Here is a 21,182-nt window from a genome sequence, read left to right as displayed (position 1 = left end):
CCTGAGTATGAGGTGTATGGGATGGAATACTCAGTTTGGTCAATTCTGGCATCTATCTTGTCCGTTCCTCCCCAAAGGAGGGTTCAGGTGGGACCTCTTTATTCCTTCTGGATGGTAAAATGTTTTCCTCAGAGCTGAGCAGTGTCCTTGGCTCTGCACACCAGGCTCTGGCTGGAACTATAAACATCAAGTGTTATCAGTCCTAGAAACACACACTGTCTGAGAAACTTGCTGTTAATTTCAGCAAGTGCAACTACTTACAAGAGACTTAGCTAAAAGTAAAAGTACAAAACAGAAAATCACCTTTATCCTGGCCCAAACCAGGACAGTTCCATTTTTGCATTTTGGGTGTTCTGCTATTGCAGAGAAAGCAAAAGTTTCAGGTCTGAAGAGCTTAATGTGGTGTGGAGGTGGGATTCCAGGGCACAGAGCAGGGGAGTGATCTGCAGAGGAAGGAAGAGATTCTCTTTTAAATGCAAATAGGAGGTTTTAAGATGAGAAATGCATTTTTTTTCCTAAAACCATTGCTGCTTCAGCTCATTTCACAACTGCTCAGTAATCAGTTGTTCAAACTGATGTTTGTTTTCTCCTATTAGCCTGGAATTATGATGCCAGCAGTGGTGATGATGCAGATCCCAGTGTTTCAGACTGACTGCTGTGCTTGCTCTCTGGGAAGTTGTGGTACAACACATGGCAACACACATCTCCCTTGTTTTTCCTTCCATGTGCACAGCATCTCTGCTGTTTACCCTGCTTTTTGCTGGGTGATTCATAGTAAATCTTTGCAAGAACTGAAGAAGATCAGAAATAGGATAAAGGAAGGCAGCCACTTGAAACAATTGCTTCCATTTGCTTTCTAATGTTGGAAGTGGTGTTATTCCCTCATTCCTTTTACAAGGACTTTTGCTCAGACACTACAACAAGGTGTAGGGATGAGTTCTCCTTTCTGCTTCATGATGACTTGTTTGCAACTTTGATTTGGCAATAAGACTTAAAATGTCTTAAAATATACTTAAAAATGGCTTTTGAAAGATGGAAGAGCTGTTGTGGCAAAAGTCTGATCCCTTCTAGAAAAAGCTCAGCTCTGCTTATACAGCCTAAACAAAACAAGGTGTAAATACTGAGTAGGAAATCATGCATTACACCAGAGTGCTGAGCTCCAGGCAGCAGTTTTACCTTTTCCTTGGGGACTTTCTTGATCCTTCTCTTCTTGGCAGTTTTGCATTTTCTTTCTGTTGTATTATCCTCTGCTGAGATTAATAATGTTTTCTGTCTATTTGTGCCCAAAAAAGCCTGCCTTAGATGTGTCTCTTCATTCCTCATTCTTGCACTTCAGAGGGTGATAATTTACAAAGGTTGGAAGAGGGATATAATGATTTTAGTGTCAATTTAAGTTTACTCATTGACCACATCCAAAGTGCATTTGCTTCCAAAGCAAATAACTTCTTAAAACTTTCTGCCAAAAGTCCTTCCCCAGTGTCTGTAGTTGAAACTGAGAGGGATTAAGCACTGGAGATTTTAATAACATTTTATTTTTGTCTTTCTAAATAACTGTCAGGTGTTAAAGAAGAGGAGGAAGGCAACAAGCCAAAGGCTTTACAACCTGCAAACAGGCTGACAGTGGATATTGTGGAACTGGAAGCTCTCAGAAAATCTGTGGAGGACTACTTCAGCTATTGCTATGGTGGGTGCTTGAAATCCACAGCAGCTAATTAGAAGATTTGATAAATTTTTAGGAAAACACTGCCTGCTTTTATGCTTCCAGCCCTAGTACTGCTAAGGTGCTAAGTTTAAGTCTTTTGGTAGCCAATTCATTCCAGTCCTCTCCAAAGGAACAAGTGTTATGAGGGATTTGCCTTTTTGCTAACTTGAGTGCTCTTGACTTCAAAATAATCTTTTTTTTTTTTTTTTCCCCCAGGTAAAGCTTTAGGCAAGTCAACAGTGGTACCTGTGCCATATGAGGAGATTCAGAGGGACCAATCTGCTGTGGTGGTGCTGGGTCTGCCCAAAGGACTGGAATTTAAACACCCAGAAAATTACAACTCTTCAACCCTGAAATGGATTTTGGAAAACAAGTCAGGGATCTCATTTATCATCAAAAGGTTATTTGCTCTCTCTGGTACTGGTCTGTCCACTTTGGTTTTGTCCTTAAATGAAAACCAATTAATTATAGTTTTTAATTAAACATATTGCAGCCTGTTTCTCTTAAACAAGAGTGCTCTCCTTTTAATGTTACATGACCAAGGAGGTCATGATGTCCTTGCTGAAGCTATGTTTCTTTTCTGTGTTTCCTCTCAGGCCCTTCCTGAAGCCAAAGGAGCAGCTAGGTAAGTTACTCCTTGTTCAGACTAAACAGAAACAGATCTGATTTTTGGATTAAATATAGATCCAAGATTTGGTCATGTGGATAAAGTGGGAAACTGTGCAGCAATTCCTAGAGTGTGAGTTGCTTTACTTTATAGCCTTTTCCCTTAGGTGTTCTGCCAGGACTAGTTAGAGATAAAGTTTGTTTTACTGCATTCTTCATCATTTTACTGAATTTATATTTAATGGGAATTGGATAATATCCTAGGGAGAGAAAGGGCCTAACAAAGGACTGCATTGCATGTTTAGAAAATGCCAAGAAGTTTGCAGTGCTCTGTGTCCCAATATATAGCTGATTTGGGTATTTATATCTCATTTAAAACAGTTATTTGGTCTTTTGAAGTGGCTAGCTGGTGTAGTTCCTGTAAAAACCTCTCTCTATTTAAAAACTCTGAGCTAGAGGGAGTTTTTTAAACCTCTGCAGTGCTTCACTTCTAGCTTGGAAGGAATCTGTTCCTTTCATGCAATCCCATTACTTGAAAAGTTTGTATATGTGAGCATTTGTTTTCTGAAGAGGCTGAATCAGTCTCTGTGGGAATGTAGTCTAAAAAGAAAAGTTCTTTCTCAGGTGAAACAGCCAGAAATTGGTGCTGGATTATTAAAATTAGAACTGTGTAAGAAGCCTAGAGAGTGGGGAATTAGGGATAAATAATACATTTTATTGAAAATGCAGGGCAGGTTTTCAGTGAGGTAGGTGACACAGGACTTTTTATTTGTGTTTAGGTGTAATTTAGGACTCATTTAAATCTCTATAAAACTATCCATTTTCTTTTAGCAGAATGTAGCTGCAAGATTTTTTTCCCCTTTGTTTCCCCAGGATTTTCACTTAGCATCATGAAAGGCAGCAGTGAAAAGAAACATGATGTGCACATTTAAAGTAATTTGATATTGATGTTGCTTTATGTATTTCTAAAGCAGTTTAATGAGACCTTTCCCTCATATCTGTGAATACAGAAACTTTGCACTCCTAAAACACGGGCAGGTTTTTGCTTCATGAAGCCAGTGTTGTGTTTGCAATCTGTACTTCAGGGAAATGGAGAACAGGAAATTCAAAGCTTCTCTTTTAATTTTCAGGAGCTCAAATGCCAGATCCTTCACATTCAGCTATCCCTCCAGATCAAAGGTGAGTTTAAAATCATGTAGTTTTGGGGGGTTTGTTTTTTATTTAATTTCTATCAACTGTATATTTTCATACAGTTTCTCTTAATGTGCTTTTTCTGTCCAGCTGACTTTTGGATAACTTTTTTGCTTGCCTGGGAATTTAAAAAGCATGAAGCTGAATTTTCTCTTTTGACCATGATGTGTTGTGGGGGAACTGTTACAAATTAAACAGATGGCAAAGTTTCCCCTTGTTTTATTAGCCCAGTGAGTGTTCTGAATTCACAGTCTGTCAGTCAGGGATAAGTTTGTCAAGTTTAATGATACAGCAGCAATGGGGAACAGATGTAGTGTTGCTTCTTTGCCCCCACTCAACTGAATAACCACAAATAATTTATTTTTTTTATTAGTAAATTAAGAGATTATATCTGAAATAAATCAAAAATTAGTTAATGTGAAAACAGGGATCAGGGGTTTGCTGTCCTTCTGAGTTTGTTTCTCATTCAATCATTAAGATGCCTTGAATATTGTACATGTCCTGGAAATAAAGGGATGGGAGATTCCTGGCAATTCCCTTGAGCTAAAGCAGATAATCCAAGATGTGGGGGGTTTTTACTTTTGTGTTCTTAGTTAGAAAATACTGGGAGATTGATTTTACTTGACAAGCTGTAAAGGAACTTTGCAGAAATGTGATATTTCTTTTTTATAATGTCACTGTGCTTGGTTTGTTTATTTTTGTAGCTGTCTTCCTACTCAAGTGAAAACAGAACCAAAGGATCCTGGTATGTTCAAAGTTCTGCCCTTTTTCTCTTCAGCAATGGTCAGCTTCTCTTCAGAAGGCTTAATTTAAACAAAGGTAGAAATCTTCAAGATAAAAGAATAAAAAAAAACATCCTTTGTGAAGAGGGAAAGCTTTCTTTCCTAGGAAGTGTCCACTTGTCAGTTGGAGTTATCAAGGACTGAACCTTGCAATATATTATTGAACCCAGTCAAATATTTCCATTTTTAAATGGAGGAGATTTGTAAAATTCTGTAGACTAAAATAATTTGTCTTTGTAAATAGTTCAATTTTAAGTGGAGAAGAACCTCTTTCACACTTTGTTCTAATCAGAGATCACTTTCTTCCTAATGGGTAAAGTAGAACTTGGCTTGTTTGTTAATTTTACTAAAATACAGAATCCCTCAGACTGTCAATTTTCTAGCTAAAATTGAAATAAACTGCAAAATGTGTTACTGGGGGTAAAAGATCTGCCCAAGCATCCCTGCAGGGGTTCTTACAGGTAGGACAGGATCCTGCAAGGCACTGTGATCTGCAGCAGAGCAGTGCTGGAGATAAATGCAGGAATAATCCTCTGAAAGCCAGGGAGACAGCAGGTGTGCCTTGAGATAAGCTGGTGGCTTTCCCTGTTGTTGGCTTGGGCTCCACTGCTCAGCATTTTACATAAGAATTAAATTTTTATATTTAGCCTGGGGGGTTGTTTGGCTTTTTTTTTTCTTTTGCTCTTGTTCTCTGTGCTTCCCAACTTCAAACTTTGGCTTGGGAAGCCTTGATGGTTAACATTTAGCTTTTCCTAAGTTAAGAGGTAACTTCAGCTTTTTATCAGAGAATCATAGAATTGCTCAGGCTGGAAAAGACCTCCAAGATCATCAAGTCCAACCTCTTCCTAACCCTATTACCCTATTCTTGGTGACCCACCACTAAACCATGTCCCCAAGCATCACATCCAGGTGATTTATAAACACATTTAGGGATGGAGACTCAGCCACCTCCCTGGGCAGCCTGTTCCAATGCTTAATAACCCTTTCTGTACAGAAGTTTCTCCTGATATCCAACCTAAATCTCCCCTGACACAGCTTGAGGCCATTTCCCCTTGTCCTGTCATCTGTCAGCAGTGAGAAGAGACCAACCCCACTCTCTCTACAACCTCCTCTCAGGTATTTGTAAAGGTCTCTACTCAGCCTCCTTCTCCCCAGACTAAGCAGCCCCAACACCTCACAGATGATGTGTTACAAACCCTTCAGTAGCTTTTTTCTTGTCCCTTTTGTCTCAGGCTCTTGCTAGTCCTGAATTCTTGACATTTATGTCATTCTCCTTGTGTTGGAATGCTTTGAAAACTTCTTGAGGAATGCTGTCAGGGCTTACAGAGGGGATCTTTCACCTGAAGGAAGCCAGGAGCAGTTTTGGTGTTGCTCTCTCATCAGCACAGTTTGATGGATCTGAGCTTGGCTGTAGAGAGGAGTGAGCAGGACCAGGTCTGGAGATGCTCTCAGCAGCAATGAGTCATAAAACATGAATAATTTCAAAAGTATGAGACCTTTTTTTGCAGTTCTTCACATCTGGGAGAGCATTTGTGAGGATCCCTAGTTTGTAGAGAAGCATTTAATCCTGAATCCCTTCTGAGAGTGACCAAACTGAAGCATAAGAAACCAACACCTCACTTTGTTAGCACTGGTTTAGCTCAACAGTGGTTTAGTGTCCCAGCACCTGAAAAGAATTTTATTGCACTTCGTTTGAATAGAGGCCAGCTGGGATGTTGGTGGCTGTTTGTGGGCTTTTTAAAAACATTTTATTTAGGAATCTGGTTATTATTAGTTTCCATCTTTGATTCCTTTGTTTCTTTTACAGAACTTATTTTGGAAGCACCAGTATTAGTGAAGAAGGAATTGGGTGCTCCTAACTCCTGCCAATACAGTGCTTCAGGTAATCTTACTGACTTTCTTATGTATTTAGCTCATGAAAATGTTTTATGTATTTATTTATTTTATTTATTTTTGTATTGTATTTATTTATTATTATGTATTTATTTATTTTTCTTACATATTTATCTCATGAAAGGCTTAAGTGTTGCTCTCTCTGTGCCTCTCCTTATTAATCCTTGCTTGTTACCTGTGCAGTTCCTTAGCTCTGTTAGGATACACCTGGTTAAGTAATTCTGAAGAATACCAAGAGCTAAGGTACAACTTCAGGATAACCATGTGTGTGAGCTGAATGAGAAGTTCCAGGAGTCTTTTGAACTACTTCTGTGTTTTATTTTTTTCTGAGAGTCCAGACTTTAATTCCAGTGACCTCTTTAAACAGGAGATAAACCATAATGATGCTGTCTGGAGCACTGCTGGGATCTTCTCTTCAGTTTTAGTAGCTTCTGTAGTGTATCCATCACTTTTCTAGTATGGAATGACCAATAGATAACAATTATATTGAAAAGTTGAATCATAAAAACAAAGCATGCCACAGATGCAGGCTCTGTGGAGGTTTTAAAGAGTAAAAGAGTTAAAGAGTTGCTTTGCCTCCTTGCCACAGAGCTGGTTAATACTGCTTGTTACCCTCAACTAGGAGTGAAAAACCGTAATTAGCTCTGAAGGTTGAAATGAACAGTAATTAAGAAGTCCTGATCATAAATGGGGATGTAAAATAAGGAGAACCATAAATTTATTATTTCAGCCTGTTTGCATTTGTCATTAGGTTAATTGAGCAACACAGAGGAGCACAGGCAGCTCTGAAGGATAGCTGCATATGCAACACTGAAGGCCAGAACAGCACATCCTTTTATTCTGTGGAATTCTGTATTGTTGGTAGCATTTTGGGGCATGTTTAGACACCAGGCTTGTATTTTCTAATGTGCCACAGGGTTATAGAACCAGTGTTCTCCTACTGGCAAATCTCAAGTAGATTACAAGCACTGCTCAGGGAGATCTTAACCATATGGCATGGCAGAATCTTAACTTAAGTTCAGAATTTGAAAGGTGGATTCTCTGGCATGAGGATTATCTGTTCTTTGTGTTTGTACACTGCCTAGGGAGGTTTACAGACACATTATAATGTAGTAAAAATGGATGCTTTTTTGGAGGCAGCCTAATGGTTGTACCTTCCAAAGCCAAGTCCTGTCATCTTTTTGCTTTTTAGCCTCTTGTGGCTTTTCATTGCATGCAGCAAAACAATGTGGGAATTTGGTCAATTAGCCCAAAGTGTAATCCAGTGCTGTTTGAAGAGAGTGAAATCTCTTCCTTACCAAACTGTAACCCATTCTGCTGCAGCCTGTTTGTCTGGGCTAAGAAATCCCATTTATATCATGTGCTTCTGTAGCAGACATCAAGCAATGGGGATTTTGGGGGGATTTCTCTCATCTTTTACAAAACTCTGAAATTAAATCTTCTGATTGATGAAGAGGAATATGTATAATTTGCAGACAGAATGGTGCTGGATTAACAACTCTCTCTTTCCCCACTCCCAGTGTAGTAATCCTTCAAGCTTGCATTTCAGACAAAGACAAACTGAATATACTGAATATCTGAAGGGGTGGGGTGCCCTGAGCTACAAGAGGTGTTGCCCTGTCAATTCATGCTGCCCTCTCCAGAATAAAGCAGCTTCCTTGGAGTTTGAATCCTCAAATTCAAGCCAAAGATAGTGGAAAATACAGAGTTATAAATTCAGGGGTCATGGAGGGGTCTGTATGTGCCTGGTAGTGCTGTGCAGAGAAGGGAGCTTAGACAAGTCCAGTTATCCTGAGGTGTGTTCCCAAGGGGTGACACAAGTCTGGCCCCAGAACTGGCTTTGTGGAGACAACTGCTGCAAAACAAACTAAAAGCTTCTGGGGTCATAGTTCTTACTAAAAATACCCTCCAGCAAAAGCCAGGCTTAGTGATTTATGACAAGAAGCAACTCAACTGATAGAGAACAACCATATGTCTGGAGCTTCCTGGAGAAAATGATTTCCTGGTGAAACTTCATGGTTATTGTATTTTTTCTCTGAGTCTTTGCTTCCTCTCACAAATGTCTAATGCTGACCAAAGGGCTGTGTGGCACACAGGATTCTGTGAATCAAACAGGAGGAAAATGATACTTGTAGGTGGATGGTTTTTTTGCTCTCATTATCTTCTAGAGTGCTGCAGCAGGTGGATGTTGCTGTGTTGCATTGCTCAGTTTGGAGATGTTTTAATAGCACTCACTAAGATGACTGAGAAATAGGGGGTTTAGCCATCAAAAACTTCATGTCTGTGTTTTGACAGAGCATTAGAGGCAATTTTCCATCAGTGGGCATGAGCTGTAGGGCAGTGGATGGGTTTTAAATGCTTTGGGTGACACCAAAGACACCCTGTTCTGGAGGAAAGGTCCAAATTTTATTGACTAAATGAGGAAAAGGACTAAACACAGATCTGCTGGATGAAATAATGCGACCTGGGGCATTCTAGCTGTCACAGTTAATATTCCTGCATATACCTTCTCTCTTAACTGCCACTTATTATGACTCTTATGAGAAGAAACATGAGTTAAAATGCTTTTTCTTACAGAGTTTAGTGATTGGAGTGTGGTTTAGTCTTTGAAATGTGATTTCTACTCTTAGATGAAGCATGTTACAGTGCTGTAGGAATAGGGTTTTTTCCACAGCTGGTGCAGAGGGACTGGCATTCATTCCAACCAGCTGGGAATGTGCATCCTAAAGCTGAGTTGGAGGTCATGTTCTGGTCTGTGTTAATGCACACACATCCCTGTAAATCCTCCTTATTTCTATTCTGGCTTCCTTGCATTCAGATTGTTCAGCTGACTCAGAAACATACTGTAAATTAACAGACATCCATCTTGGCTTCTTATGAGAAAGCTTTCCACAAGGCCCAGCCTATCTTGAAGGCTTTTCATGGAAAAAATGTGGTACAAATACTGTCAGTGCCAAAATGATGAGAGCAGCTCTGAATCAATTAAGAGAATGGAGCTGGTAGCTTGTGGTTTGTTTTTTTCATTTTACAAAGAGGCAGGAATAAGTTAAATTCCTTGGGGACAGGTACCTTGGGGACAGGTACCTCTGCCTCTTGGCAGAAGCAACAGATTCATCATCCCATGGATTAGCATTGTCAGCAATGCTCTTTTCAGGTACCATCTTCATCTCTTCATCACTACAGAGCAACACAGCCCATGGAGAACTGAGTAACCTGCTGCCTAATGACCAAACATTTCCTTAAAGGGCTGTGGTACCCTCTGAGTTTTGTTACCACTGGCACCTCAAACTTCAAGCAAAGAACTGGGAACAGGAGAAAAAGGCTGTAAACAATGAGTCCTGTGAATTGGCTGGTTCAGCTTAAAAACTGCTGCCTAATGAACTGACTGCTTGAGCTTATAAACCACTCAGAGTGAGCAGACAACTGCCTAATGTCTTCTCTGTCCAAAGCACCATGTGGCTGAACAGTGCTGTCAGTTTGGGGATTTCTGGAAATGTGAGGCAATTAAAATACAGGATGTGCATGCAAAACCAAACGAGATTGAAAGTATCTTCTGCTGGGCAAAAAAGCCCCAAATGGGGAAGTAAAACTGCTTTTATTCTCACTCTGGAAATGCTGAAAGTCGTGAACATCTTCTAGTGTGTCTGTAACAACAAAATCTTTCTCCTTTGGAGATCTTCCAGGAGTAACATCCATTTCATTGGGACTCTAACTGCAGGTAGGCTGGCAGTGCTCTGACCTCCACAGTGTAAGGCTCAGCATGCAGATACTATCTGGAATCAAGAAATTCCACAGAATGCTTGGAGAAAGCAGGAAAGCATGGTTGTGCTTCCTGAAGGCATTCTGGTATTACCCTGGTAATTACACCTTGTTCACATTGCTGCCATCTGTGTAGAGACAAAAAGCCCCCAGAAAAGAGCATTGCTGACAATGCTAATCCATGGGATGATGGATCTGTTGCTTCTGCCAAGAGGCAGAGGTTTGGCTGTGAGTGTTAGGACATTAATCCATTAGAAACTGAGACTGAGGGATTTAAACTGTGTAGTAAATGGTTTTACCACTCTGCTGGGTTTTTGCTTCTCTTAGTGATGTGATGTGATCTGTCTGTAGCATTCAGGGATGCAGTAGAGTGGAAATGTATTTCCTTTTTTTCATGTTTTCTGGTGGTAGAACTTCTTAGAATTCTTTTAATTTCCTAGTCTTTGCTAAATTAAGCTAGCAGAATATATTGGTTTGCACTTTGTAATTTCTGAAATTGTTTTTCCATACTGTTACATCCTCCTTTATATTTCCTTATAATATAACAAAAACTTCAAGTTTCATAAAATAATCTGTATGCATCACTTAATTATCTGATGGATTTCCTGTCTGTTCTGCAGGTTTTATTGGCAGCAAAGATCAGGGGATTGTGTCCTTTGTGCTTAATTCAAGGAGCTGTAAGCCTCGTAAGTGTCTCTCTTCAACTACAGAAAGCTTTCTTCAAATTCCAATGTGTCAGAGTCCTATTTTTCCTCTTTTGTTTGTGTCACAGCAGATATTTGCCATTAAGATAATTAAATACAGACTGTTGCAGAATGTGTAGGTAAAACAGTCCTGTCAGGATTTCTGAATCAAGGAATAAACACAAAAACAAGCAATAGGACATTTGCTGATAATGGGATACACTTTTTCTGTGTGCCAGTGAATGATAATAATTGCATGTTCAGAAGAGTTCTTAAGAAATTGCCCTCATCTGGCAGCAATACACTGAATATGTTTATTTAAATAAAAGCAAATTCAGTCCTTGGAGATGTTTTCCAGCACACCCAGGGAGGCTGTGTGGTTCTGTGACTACTCACCCATAACTGTTGCAAATCATAAAATCATAGATTCATAGAATGGGCTGGGTTGGAAGGGACCTCAGAGATCATCAAGTCCAACCCTTGATCCACTCCCCCCGTGGTTCCCAGCCCATGGCACTCAGTGCCACATCCAGGCTCTTTGGAAAGATCTCCAGACACGGAGAATCCACTCCTTCCCTGGGCAGCCCATTCCAATGCCTGATCACCCTCTCCAGAAAGAAATTCTTTCTCATCTCCAACCTAAACCTCCCCTGGCACAGCTTGAGACCCTGCCCTCTTGTCTTGCTGAGAGTTGCCTGGGAAAAGAGCCCAACCCCCCCCTGGCTCCAACCTCCTTTCAGGGAGTTGGAGAGAGTGATGAGGTCTCCCCTGAGCCTCCTCTTCTCCAGCCTCAACACCCCCAGCTCCCTCAGCCCTTCCTCACAGGACTTGTGCTGGATCCCTTCACAGCCTCCTTGCTCTTCTCTGGACCTGCTCCAGCACCTCAATCTCCTTCCTGAGCTGAGGGGCCCAGAACTGGACACAGGACTCAAGCTGTGGCCTCACCAGGGCTGAGTACAGGGGCAGAATCCCTTCCCTGGACCTGCTGGCCACGCTGTTTCGGATGCTGTTTGGAGGAGAATTTCCACCACCAGTGCCCCTGTTTTTTGCCTTCCTCCTTTTCATCCCTGACTTTGGGCTTGGGTCTCAGCTCTGCCAGTTTGAATCCAGACCAGGGGGACTCCTCAGAGCTAGAGACAAATAAAACCCAATCCCCCCCAGCAAAGGAAAAGGAAAGGACAGCACTTAATGAAAGAAATGTGTGTAAGACAACCCAGTAAAGGTTTTTCACATGAAATCCTGTTAATTTAAAATCCCTTTGAAAATCTTGGCAATGAAATTAGGCAGAACTGTCTCAAAGCAGTGTTAATGGAGCCACCTCATAGTGATGTTTTTCTTTGGAAAAATGTGGATTTTCCTGAATAACTCGTGGTATTTAATACTGCATATAGACTTAGAGTTGAGTGGAATGTTAAGTGTGATTGTGAGAAGCCTTTTCTATCTTACTGTATGAAATACAGAGTTTAAAATCTTTCTCCTTCCCTATTAGTCAACAGTTTCCTTTTCTGTTGTGAAGCTATTAGTAGTTGTTGATACTTTTCACCCTACCTCTAACCAACCAGAAATTCTGGGGAGCTCTGATCTTCTGCAGACAAGCACAGAAATGGTTCAATTCATGTAGAACACTTAGTTCAAACCTTTCAATCCCAGTTAGTCCTAAACACTCCTGGATGCCACACAGGGGCTGGATTTCTATCCCTGTGCTACTGGGGTGGTGCAGCCTGACCTCTTGCTCAGAGTGAAGCCATTTCTGCTGTGAGCACTTTGCTCTTTCAGTGTAACTGCAGGAGTGTCAGAGCATTAAGCAGTAGGATTTTAGGGGTGTTAATTTAATCTCTTAAGTGTCCTTTGTGTACTGCTTTCTGCAGCAGCCTTTTCAAAGCAGCCCATATATAGCCATCAAATGAGCAGTTGTGATGAAATCAAACAACCTTGAAGTGTCATAAATTTATTTTGATCTCTCTGAATTCATCTGTTTAAGCTAGAGGGGGAATTTTAAAGTGAAAAAGAACTCCCACGGAATACAGATCTTTTTTTAATGAACAAGAAAAAGATTTAGCTGATTAAAACTTAATTGGAAAAGGGCAGGACCTTTAACATTTCATGTTTTAAAATTTAGTTTACAAGCACCAAAACAATTGAAATCCTGCTGTTTCACATGAGTTTGACAACAGTCCAAAAAATGTACACTCCTGCCAGGAGCCCCTCAAACATCTTTCTTCTGTTGAACTGGATGAGTAAGAAGTTACATATTTTTAGTATTTCACCCAGTCTTTCCTGAGGTCAGAATATGAAATGAGTGGATGATATATGAAGTTAAGGGTTATTTGGCAAACTTTTAAATGGGCTGGAAAAATGTGTTTGTTGTGAAACACAGTTCTAAAGTTCTTCTCTTTGTTCCCAAGCAGAGCCTTCTGAAACATCAGAAAGGGGTGAAAACACTCAGGAAAAAAGTTCCACAGGTAGATCTTTCAGTGTTGTGTTTTTCTCACCTCTCTTTTTGAAATTGGATGTCTAAGTTTTACTTTCAGGGCTCTCCCTCCTGATCTGAAGTAAGAGGTAGGTGGTTAAGACTTAAACTTCAGAAGTTGCTTTAATTTTCAGCTGTCCAAGTAGAAAGACACTGTTTGTTCTTTTCTAAATACTGAAAGGAATGTCAGGTTGGTTGGTAAAGCACTAGCAAGTCACTGGAGTTGATACATTTCTCATGAAATTCAGTCTGTTTCATAATTGGTTTTAAAGTTTAATAAACTTATGTATTAAGAGTACAACTTGTTCCTTTCAGCTGTGGGTGAGGTGGTATATACAGACCAGAGTAGATGGAATGTCCATGTTTAGTAGGAGTTCCTTTCCATATCTGAACAATATCTGAAATAAATTTACTCCAGAATTGTAACTTGTGTTCAGCTTCTTACAGTTTGTGTTAAAAAATACTGGTTCTCCCATTTGTTATCACTAGAAAACACTGATCTGCATTTCAGCCTGTGAGGTTCTTTGAGGTCACAGTGCTCCTGCTGTCATGAATTTCAGATTTGTGTGTATTGTTCATGTAACCCTGATGGTTCTTGATTTTTCACTTGCAAAAATCCTTGCTTTGAGTAGCTGAAGTTAAAGGTTCCTGTTGTATTTTTATTAAGGTGTTTTTTTTTTTTTTACTTTTTATTTGTCTAAAGGCAGTCACCAGCGATCTGATTCCAAAGAAGACACAGATGTGGAGACCTCAATAGAAGGTTAGAGATATAAAGTGGTTTTCATGAGGCTCTTTTAACATCACTGGGTATTTTTTTGCAGACATTTGAAAAGAGGGCACCTTAACTCAAGTTGTACATCTTTTCCAGCCATTCTCTTTCCACATTTCCACAAGCTTAGCTTTTGGGTTTGTTGCTTTGTTTTTAATCTCCAAAACCAGGTCACTCTGTGGCTTTCTATAAGCAAATTATGATGGGAGTTGTCATTCCTACAGATCATGGATTGCATTTCTAAGGTGCTTGTCACCCAACATTTAACACCTTGGTGTGACACTAGAAGTACCTCACTCAGCAGCTGGTTTCATTCTAAGCACCTGCCTCTCCACCCTGAGCTCTGGGTGTTTTTTTGGATGTTCAGGCTAAGTTATGTTAGCAGCAATACTCATTCTTGCAAAAATACCACCACAGTGAAGGATACCATGGCCTGAAACTGAAAAGCATTTCTCTTGATGAAGGAGAATAAAGTTCTTTGCTCTTGTGGACTGCAACATTGACTCTAGGATTTATTTTTTTTTAAGAAATACATAATCCAAGTACTTTGTTTTCATAAGCATAATGCCATGATCTTTATGCCTGACTGAAGAGTGAGCCTGAGGAAAGGGAAGCATAATTAAAAAAAAATGACTGAGGCTCTGACTGTGCTTTAGGTTTGACTGTAGAACTTCATGGCTGAGGTGCTGAGGGTGGCCCTGTGTGTCACAGTGTGGTTTTATTACACACCCTTTTCTGAAGTCTGTTCTCTTTTCCAAATTTCTGCAAGAGATCCACTGAAATTGGAGCCCTGGTTTGTTTAGTAAAATAAACTTGCTGCTCTTGAAGGCAGCAAGGGATGAAAAGATCCATAGGCAGTGGTAAAAGGGGCAGCTGACTTGTGTTGTTAGGGATGCATGTGCTGTGCATTTGAAGATATGGAACCTGCAGGCTGCAGTGCAGAAGATTGGCAGAAATTACTGTTTTCTGCACATGTAGAGGTCTGCAGGGATGTATCTGTTGGTGTGTATCACTCGTGGCTTTCACTGCTGCAGCCTGGGACAGGAATCATGGCACTGCAACATCCATGACTGTGTGAATGGTGGAGAAACCACCTGAAGGGGCACACAGCTTTGTTTATGTTTTTAATAATCCTTGATAACAAAGGGGAAAATATTTATGATTGTGTTAATCCTATTAACTCAAGAATAAGGAATTTCTTACTGTTATTAATGCCATCTCAGCTCTGCTACAGGTGCACTGTAGCAAGTATAATCCCCACCTCTTTACCCTTGTCTAGAATCACTTCAAGGCTTGTGGCAAGAGATCTTTGCTTCTGCTTTTGATGCATGCCATGAAAGCAAAATGTTTCAGTGACCCCAAGGGGCTTCTTTGTCAAGTGTGTACTACAAAATCAGAGTGTTTGGTTAAAAATCTTTTCTGTGTCCATCACTCAGCAGTCCTGTTTTCCCCCCTTCAGATTCCTCCCACTACACTCCTTCAGAGACAAGTGAGGATCCAGAGGTTGAGGTCACCCTGGAAGGTTTGTTCTCCAGTCCTTTGATTTCACTCCATTGGGCATTTTTGGGTCAAAAAATGTTTTGGAATGCCTGCATTAGCTGGTGCTGAATAAACAGGGTTACATGTCAAAGTTGACTGTAACTTAAGTTTTGCACTGCTGTCAGGGTTTAACACTGGCCCAGCAATTAAACCCAGTGAGAGCTGCTCTCTATTGATCTCTCTCCTCCCTGATAAAGAAAGGAGAGAGAATAAGGGAGAGAGACTGATGGGTTGGAAACTAAACTACACAGCTTTAATGAAACAGTAATGGTAAATAGGAAAAATTGCTTAATATATACAAATATACAGGAAAATTGGTACCAGGTTCCTCCCCCTTTTCCCCCAATAACTCTCATGTCACCACCGAGGCTGCAGGGCAGCCCTGGGAAAGTCCAGGCTGGAATCCTGGGGTCAGCAGCAGTTGGGAACTGGAGGCAGGAACACACAGATATGGGCTGGGATGGATCAGGAGCACAGGCAGAGGAAGGGATGGAGTCCCCCCAGGATGCCGGGTGAAGGAAGGGAAGCAGGAAATCAGGAAATCTGGCTTGGCCCTCGTGATCCCTCAAATTTATCCTGAGTATGAGGTGTATGGGATGGAATCCTCTGTTTGGTCAGTTCTGGCATCTCTCTTGTCCCTTCCTCCCCAAAGGAGGCTGCAGGTGGGACCTCTTTATTCCTTCTGGAGGGTAAAATGTTCCTCAGAGCTGAGCAGTGTCCTTGGCTCTGCACACCAGGCTCTGGCTGGAACTATAAACATCAAGTGTTATCAGTCCTAGAAGCAGACACTGAGAAACTTGCTGTTAATTTCAGCAAGTGCAGCTCCTTACAAGAGACTGAGCTGAAAGCAAAAGTACAAGACAGAAAATCCCCTTTCTCCTGACCCAAACCAGGACAACTGCTTGGTAAATGTATCCTGTCCAGAAGCTTTATAAAACCTCAGTATCCTGAAGCACACTAGAATTACTGGATTAGTTTTGAATTGATGCATCACAGAGATTTAGATCTTTGACTATATTTCAAGTATTGGTAATGAAGAATACTTACTGATGGAGATTTAAAGAAGGTTTTACAATATCCATTCTGAAAAACCTTGTTTTTATAAGCACACTATAGTTAGATCAAGCTTTTAGTTAACACTTAAGTCCTGGGAGGAACTGTATCATAAAATAAATGATGTGTTGCAGGTGGGGTAAGTGAAGCTTCAATTTATTTGTCTAATATCAATGAATATGAGAGAAAAACCTTTATCCTTCCTGTCTCCCTTTCTCATCTAAATGGCACTAAAGCCACTATCCAGTACCCATATTGTTTTCATGGCTAGGATGTTGGGTGTCAGCTGTATTTCTTGTATTTTTGAATTGCATGTTCTGTAACTTGCATTAAAACTTGGAAATTCAGAGCAGTTCCAGTGTTGCACACGAGTTCTCTGGACATTAAAGCAGAAATAAAATACTTTTATTTCTTTAAGATGATGATGATGAATACATACCACCTAACAAGAAACTTAGGAGCAAAGAGTCTGCTGATAAAGCTGCCAACAGAAGGACAAGAAAAGTGAGAGATTTCAATTTTGGTAAGATAAAACTTACAGATTATTTTTGTCTTTCTGCTTTGGTTTATAAAAAGATACTGGACAGCTTCCCACTGCCATAGTGAGACACACCAGTGCAAGGATTTATTTGGGAGCCCAAGGCTCTTTGTGGTTGTACTGCAGCAGTGCAATCATCACTGCAGGCTGCTCTCCTAACAGTGTTTTGGTGTTGGTTTTTTTTTCTTAGAGATTTTATCAAAAGCTCAGAAGCCTCAAGTTGTGCCTTGCAGTTGTGTCTAATGTTTTAGTGGGAATAAACTCCCCTTAGCTGTTTTCTCACTCTGGCATTGATGGAAACCCTGTTCTTCCCCATTTTGGCACACTGCTGAGCACAGGTTTTGTCTGCCTGCAGCATGCTTAGCCTTGCTGTGTGTTTTCCATCTTATTTCTCCCCCAGAGTACTGTGTGGCATGTTGATGGGAATAGGAATGGGCTTAGTACCTGGGCACCATCTGATTATTAATCCTTGGAGTGTTTCCATGGGAAGGGGAGGGGCATGGAAGTAGCTACTTGAGGAGATCCTCAGGAAATACTTGGTCAGTGATTGTGGGGTTTGGTAACTGGGAACTTGGACAATTTAATGGCTCATGTAAGAACACTCGTGGGCATTCTAACAAACAGGGAGAGCAGACTGGGTGGGAGCAACTTCTACAATTCCAGTGACAAGTTAATTTACAGGATAACAGCAAAAATGGTGGCAGAAGCATTGACATAGATTGATCCATGAGGATGCTAATTAAGAATATAAGCAGGTTAATTGATGTAGGTGATACACCAAGTAACTAGAATGAAGACTTCATGTGTGGATGCAAGGCAGCATGCCAAAACACCCTTTTCCCCCTAAAAAAGGTCTTAGTCTTGCCCATATCTGAAGCATGCTGTCCTCTTGATATCCATGAAATTACATTAAAAAAATATAAGCTTAAACATGGCCACCAAAGTTGTGTGCATAGGTCTGAAAATCCATATTTAAACCTCTTTTGATACGGACTCAAAATTCAGTCATCCTTGTCTGATGCAAGAGTTTTTTAACAACTGGAAACTGTAGCAGCTTGAGTGGCCTCTGTAGTTACTAAGGTCAAGTCTAAGATCTTAGTAGGTGTAAGAAATAAGCTGCAAGGACACTTGTTTATTAACTCCTTAGAAGGCCAGCCAGCACCTGGTACTATCTACAAAAGACTCAGATTGTTTATCTGAGAGCATTGAGATAGTACAGAAAGCTTTCAGATCCTGTGCTCTCTGTCACAGGCAGAAAATGAGATGTTACAATTCTGCTGTTTAATCCAGCTCTCTGTGGAACACAGGATTGGATTTGGCTAACTTCTGTCTTGCAGCCTGTATCTTCTTTCAGAAATGGGATTTAGAGGGATGTTTTGCAACATCAGGAATTGGAGAAATACTGGATTAAGTTAGTGGCTGATGGCACAGGGCTTCCCAGCCCTGCTAGTTGTACAGATTTGCACCAAAACAACTTCATGTATTTGCTGTAAGCTTCCTTAAGCTTCACTAATTAAGCTGTTCAGCTCCCAGACAGAGAACTGCCAAGAGCAACTGCAAACTGACTTCACCCCTGATATCTGTGAGAGATGCTGACCAACCTGTCAAAGGTGAACCCTGGTTTATGGTTGGTTTGGTTTGGGTGTGGTTTTTTTTTTAAGAAAAACTTGATTTAATCTTAATCTTTTATTCTATTCTTTTTCTTTAATCTATCCTTTTTCTTTGTGAATGTATCCAACTATTTCAAGGCATAGCCTATGCTGTACTCCACAGGCACCTCGTGCAAGTGAGCAGTAAAATCACACTCTGTATTTCAGGGGTGGTGTAGATTTTACAAGAGATTCTCAGTGTTGTTTGTAGTCTGACATGTCCATTTCTTTGCAGATAATTGGAATGCACGAGTAACAAAACTGAGAAATCAAGTTGAGGAACTGTTTGAAAAAAAATATGGTATGTGTTGCACTCCTTTCCAAAGAACCATCTGTTGTAGACCTTTGCCTCAGTACATCACAGCTCTTTGGCACACATCTTGGTGTTGGCTCAGGAGCACATCAGTACTGACAGCACCAAAGGGTTAAATATTATTAGAAGGCTTAAAATGAGGGAAAGTATCTTGTTTGAGCAGAGTCATTTCACAACTGGGTGCCTGTTTGGCACCTAAGTGTGAAACTCCATTTTATTTTTCAGTTATTTTGAGTGTGATTCTTGTCTGACATTTAAACAACCCACTGAAAGCAACTCATACCAAGTAAAAACAGTTCAGAATCTAATTGACAGGTATTTTATTGCTCTGGAAAGGAGCATCATTCTTGGTGAATTGATTTAATTTTGGTTTTGGTGCTTGCAAATCACCAGCCTAAAAATCTCCTGTGGAATCTGTTGAATACAGAGCTATTCCTGACCTTTCCATAGCAAGCCAAATGATATTAAGTGGTCCCTTTTTCCCTGTGGATGACATTTCATTGGTAGACAAACCAATTCCATATCAGGTTCCATTTCTTGCTGTCTGTATGGATGTGCAATTTCCCATGTGCTGGAATGAGTTATGAATGTCCAAAATTCCCAGAATGCTCCTCAGATTTGTTGGTTTTTAAAACTTCTGAAATGTTTCAGCAATATGAGACATTGTCTCCTGCTACAACTGACAGGTCTGAAAATAATTTATGTTTAGATGTGAACTAAATGGAATTGCCTTTTCATGTAAATACAAAATAGTGGATCACAAATACAGATTAATTTATGAAAAAGAAACCTATATTCATTAGGATTTCTATCAAATGAGTAAGGTTCCAAATCTAGGAAGCCTCACTGCAGAGGTTTCAGAGAAAAAGAATCTCACTTGTAAAAACTTACCTGTTCTTAGTTATTTATTAAACAGGATTTCTATGCTGTAGCTGTTTTTACTTAATACTGTGTAGTGATCCTAAAATACTGAGAAACTTCCCTGTAACAGGTGCATTCTCTGTTATTAAATCTTTACAGAGTAAAGAGAAGAATCTGCATATTTATGCAGGCCTGCAGCTTGTTTACTGTGAATTAGTGATTTTGCTATAAAACAAAACCAACCCCACTAACTATAAGTGCTTCTATGCTGAGGGAATTATTGCCTGTCTGCTCATTCTGTTTTCCAGAGTGCTATCAAACTGATTATTTTAGCAGAGCCACAAGCTAGCCTAATGGTTATATTCTCTTTTTTTTTCTTAAAGCTCAAGCTATAAATGCAAAAGGCCCAGTGTCTGTCCCATACCCACTCTTCCAGGCACACAAGGAAGAGCTGTATGTGGAAGGGCTGCCAGATGGAATTCCCTTCAGGAGACCATCCATGTATGGCATTCCTAGGCTGGAAAGGATATTGCTGGCACAGGAGGAGATCCACTTTGTGATTAAAAAGTAAGGAATTTTGCATTTTTATCCATGTCTTACTCCTTGTTTCTGCTGGCTCTTCTTTGCTTCATTTTCTCTTAAAGGATTTCCAATTCTGCTTTCTAGTGACATGCAGTACTGCTGAATAAGTTTCAGTTGTTATCACTCTGATAAATTCATTTTATCAGTGCACTGGAGCAGCACAGAGGTGGCTGAGATCTGGATGAATCTCTTCAATATTACAGACAACACCATGGGCAGATCTCTTTCTGCTGTTTTAACATCAGCAGCTGTAGGACATGCTGAAGTCTTGGGGTTGGGTGATGCTGTCTGAGGATCCTGGCCTGAATTTCAGCTTATGCTCTTATTTTTTGCTTGCTGGAATGTTGCATCAAGGTGTCTATAGCTGTATCTGTAGATAGCATCTCTCAGGGCAGGTTTGAGGCCAAAATGGCTGCTGGTTCCTGTGATTTAGTTGGATGCCTGTCCTTGGTGTGTCTGGACGTAGATCAAATACAGTGTATGTGTGTCAGAGTTTAACACTGGCCCAGCAATTAAACTGAGTACCAGACACTCTCTATTGATCTCTCTCCTCCCTGATAAAGAAAGGAGAGAGAATAAGGGAGAGAGACTGATGGGTTGGAAACTAAACTGCACAGCTTTAATGAAACAGTGATGATAAATAGGAAAATTACTAAATATATACAAATATACAGGAAAATTGGTACCAGGTTCCTCTCCCTTTCCCCCCAATAACTCTCACGTCACCACTGAGGCTGCAGGGCAGCCCTGGGAAAGTCCAGGCTGGAATCCTGGGGTCAGCAGCAGTTGGGA

General features: G+C 40.4%; 1 protein-coding gene across 3 annotated transcripts in view; it reads left to right on the top strand.

The window, feature by feature from the left end:
- GTF2I (general transcription factor IIi) overlaps positions 1-21,182 on the top strand; it is a 75,695-nt gene that overhangs the window by 23,540 nt on the left and 30,973 nt on the right. For 2 of the 3 annotated variants that reach the window (XM_030462486.1, XM_030462485.1), the window contains exons 4-16: positions 1,559-1,684; positions 1,919-2,102; positions 2,299-2,327; positions 3,439-3,487; positions 4,204-4,244; positions 6,089-6,163; positions 10,554-10,619; positions 13,025-13,078; positions 13,790-13,846; positions 15,315-15,377; positions 16,866-16,970; positions 18,870-18,935; positions 20,192-20,375. In XM_030462486.1, the coding sequence (XP_030318346.1) occupies positions 1,559-1,684; positions 1,919-2,102; positions 2,299-2,327; positions 3,439-3,487; positions 4,204-4,244; positions 6,089-6,163; positions 10,554-10,619; positions 13,025-13,078; positions 13,790-13,846; positions 15,315-15,377; positions 16,866-16,970; positions 18,870-18,935; positions 20,192-20,375 (1,099 nt within the window). Of the gene's footprint in view, positions 1-1,558; positions 1,685-1,918; positions 2,103-2,298; positions 2,328-3,438; positions 3,488-4,203; positions 4,245-6,088; positions 6,164-10,553; positions 10,620-13,024; positions 13,079-13,789; positions 13,847-15,314; positions 15,378-16,865; positions 16,971-18,511; positions 18,596-18,869; positions 18,936-20,191; positions 20,376-21,182 lie in introns of all 3 variants that reach the window. The other variant, XM_030462483.1, reaches the window with a different exon arrangement.

Source organism: Calypte anna, chromosome 19, assembly GCF_003957555.1.
Source record: "Calypte anna isolate BGI_N300 chromosome 19, bCalAnn1_v1.p, whole genome shotgun sequence".
NCBI classification, from domain to species: Eukaryota; Metazoa; Chordata; class Aves; order Apodiformes; family Trochilidae; genus Calypte; species Calypte anna.
This window is presented reverse-complemented; position numbering and strand designations above follow the sequence as displayed.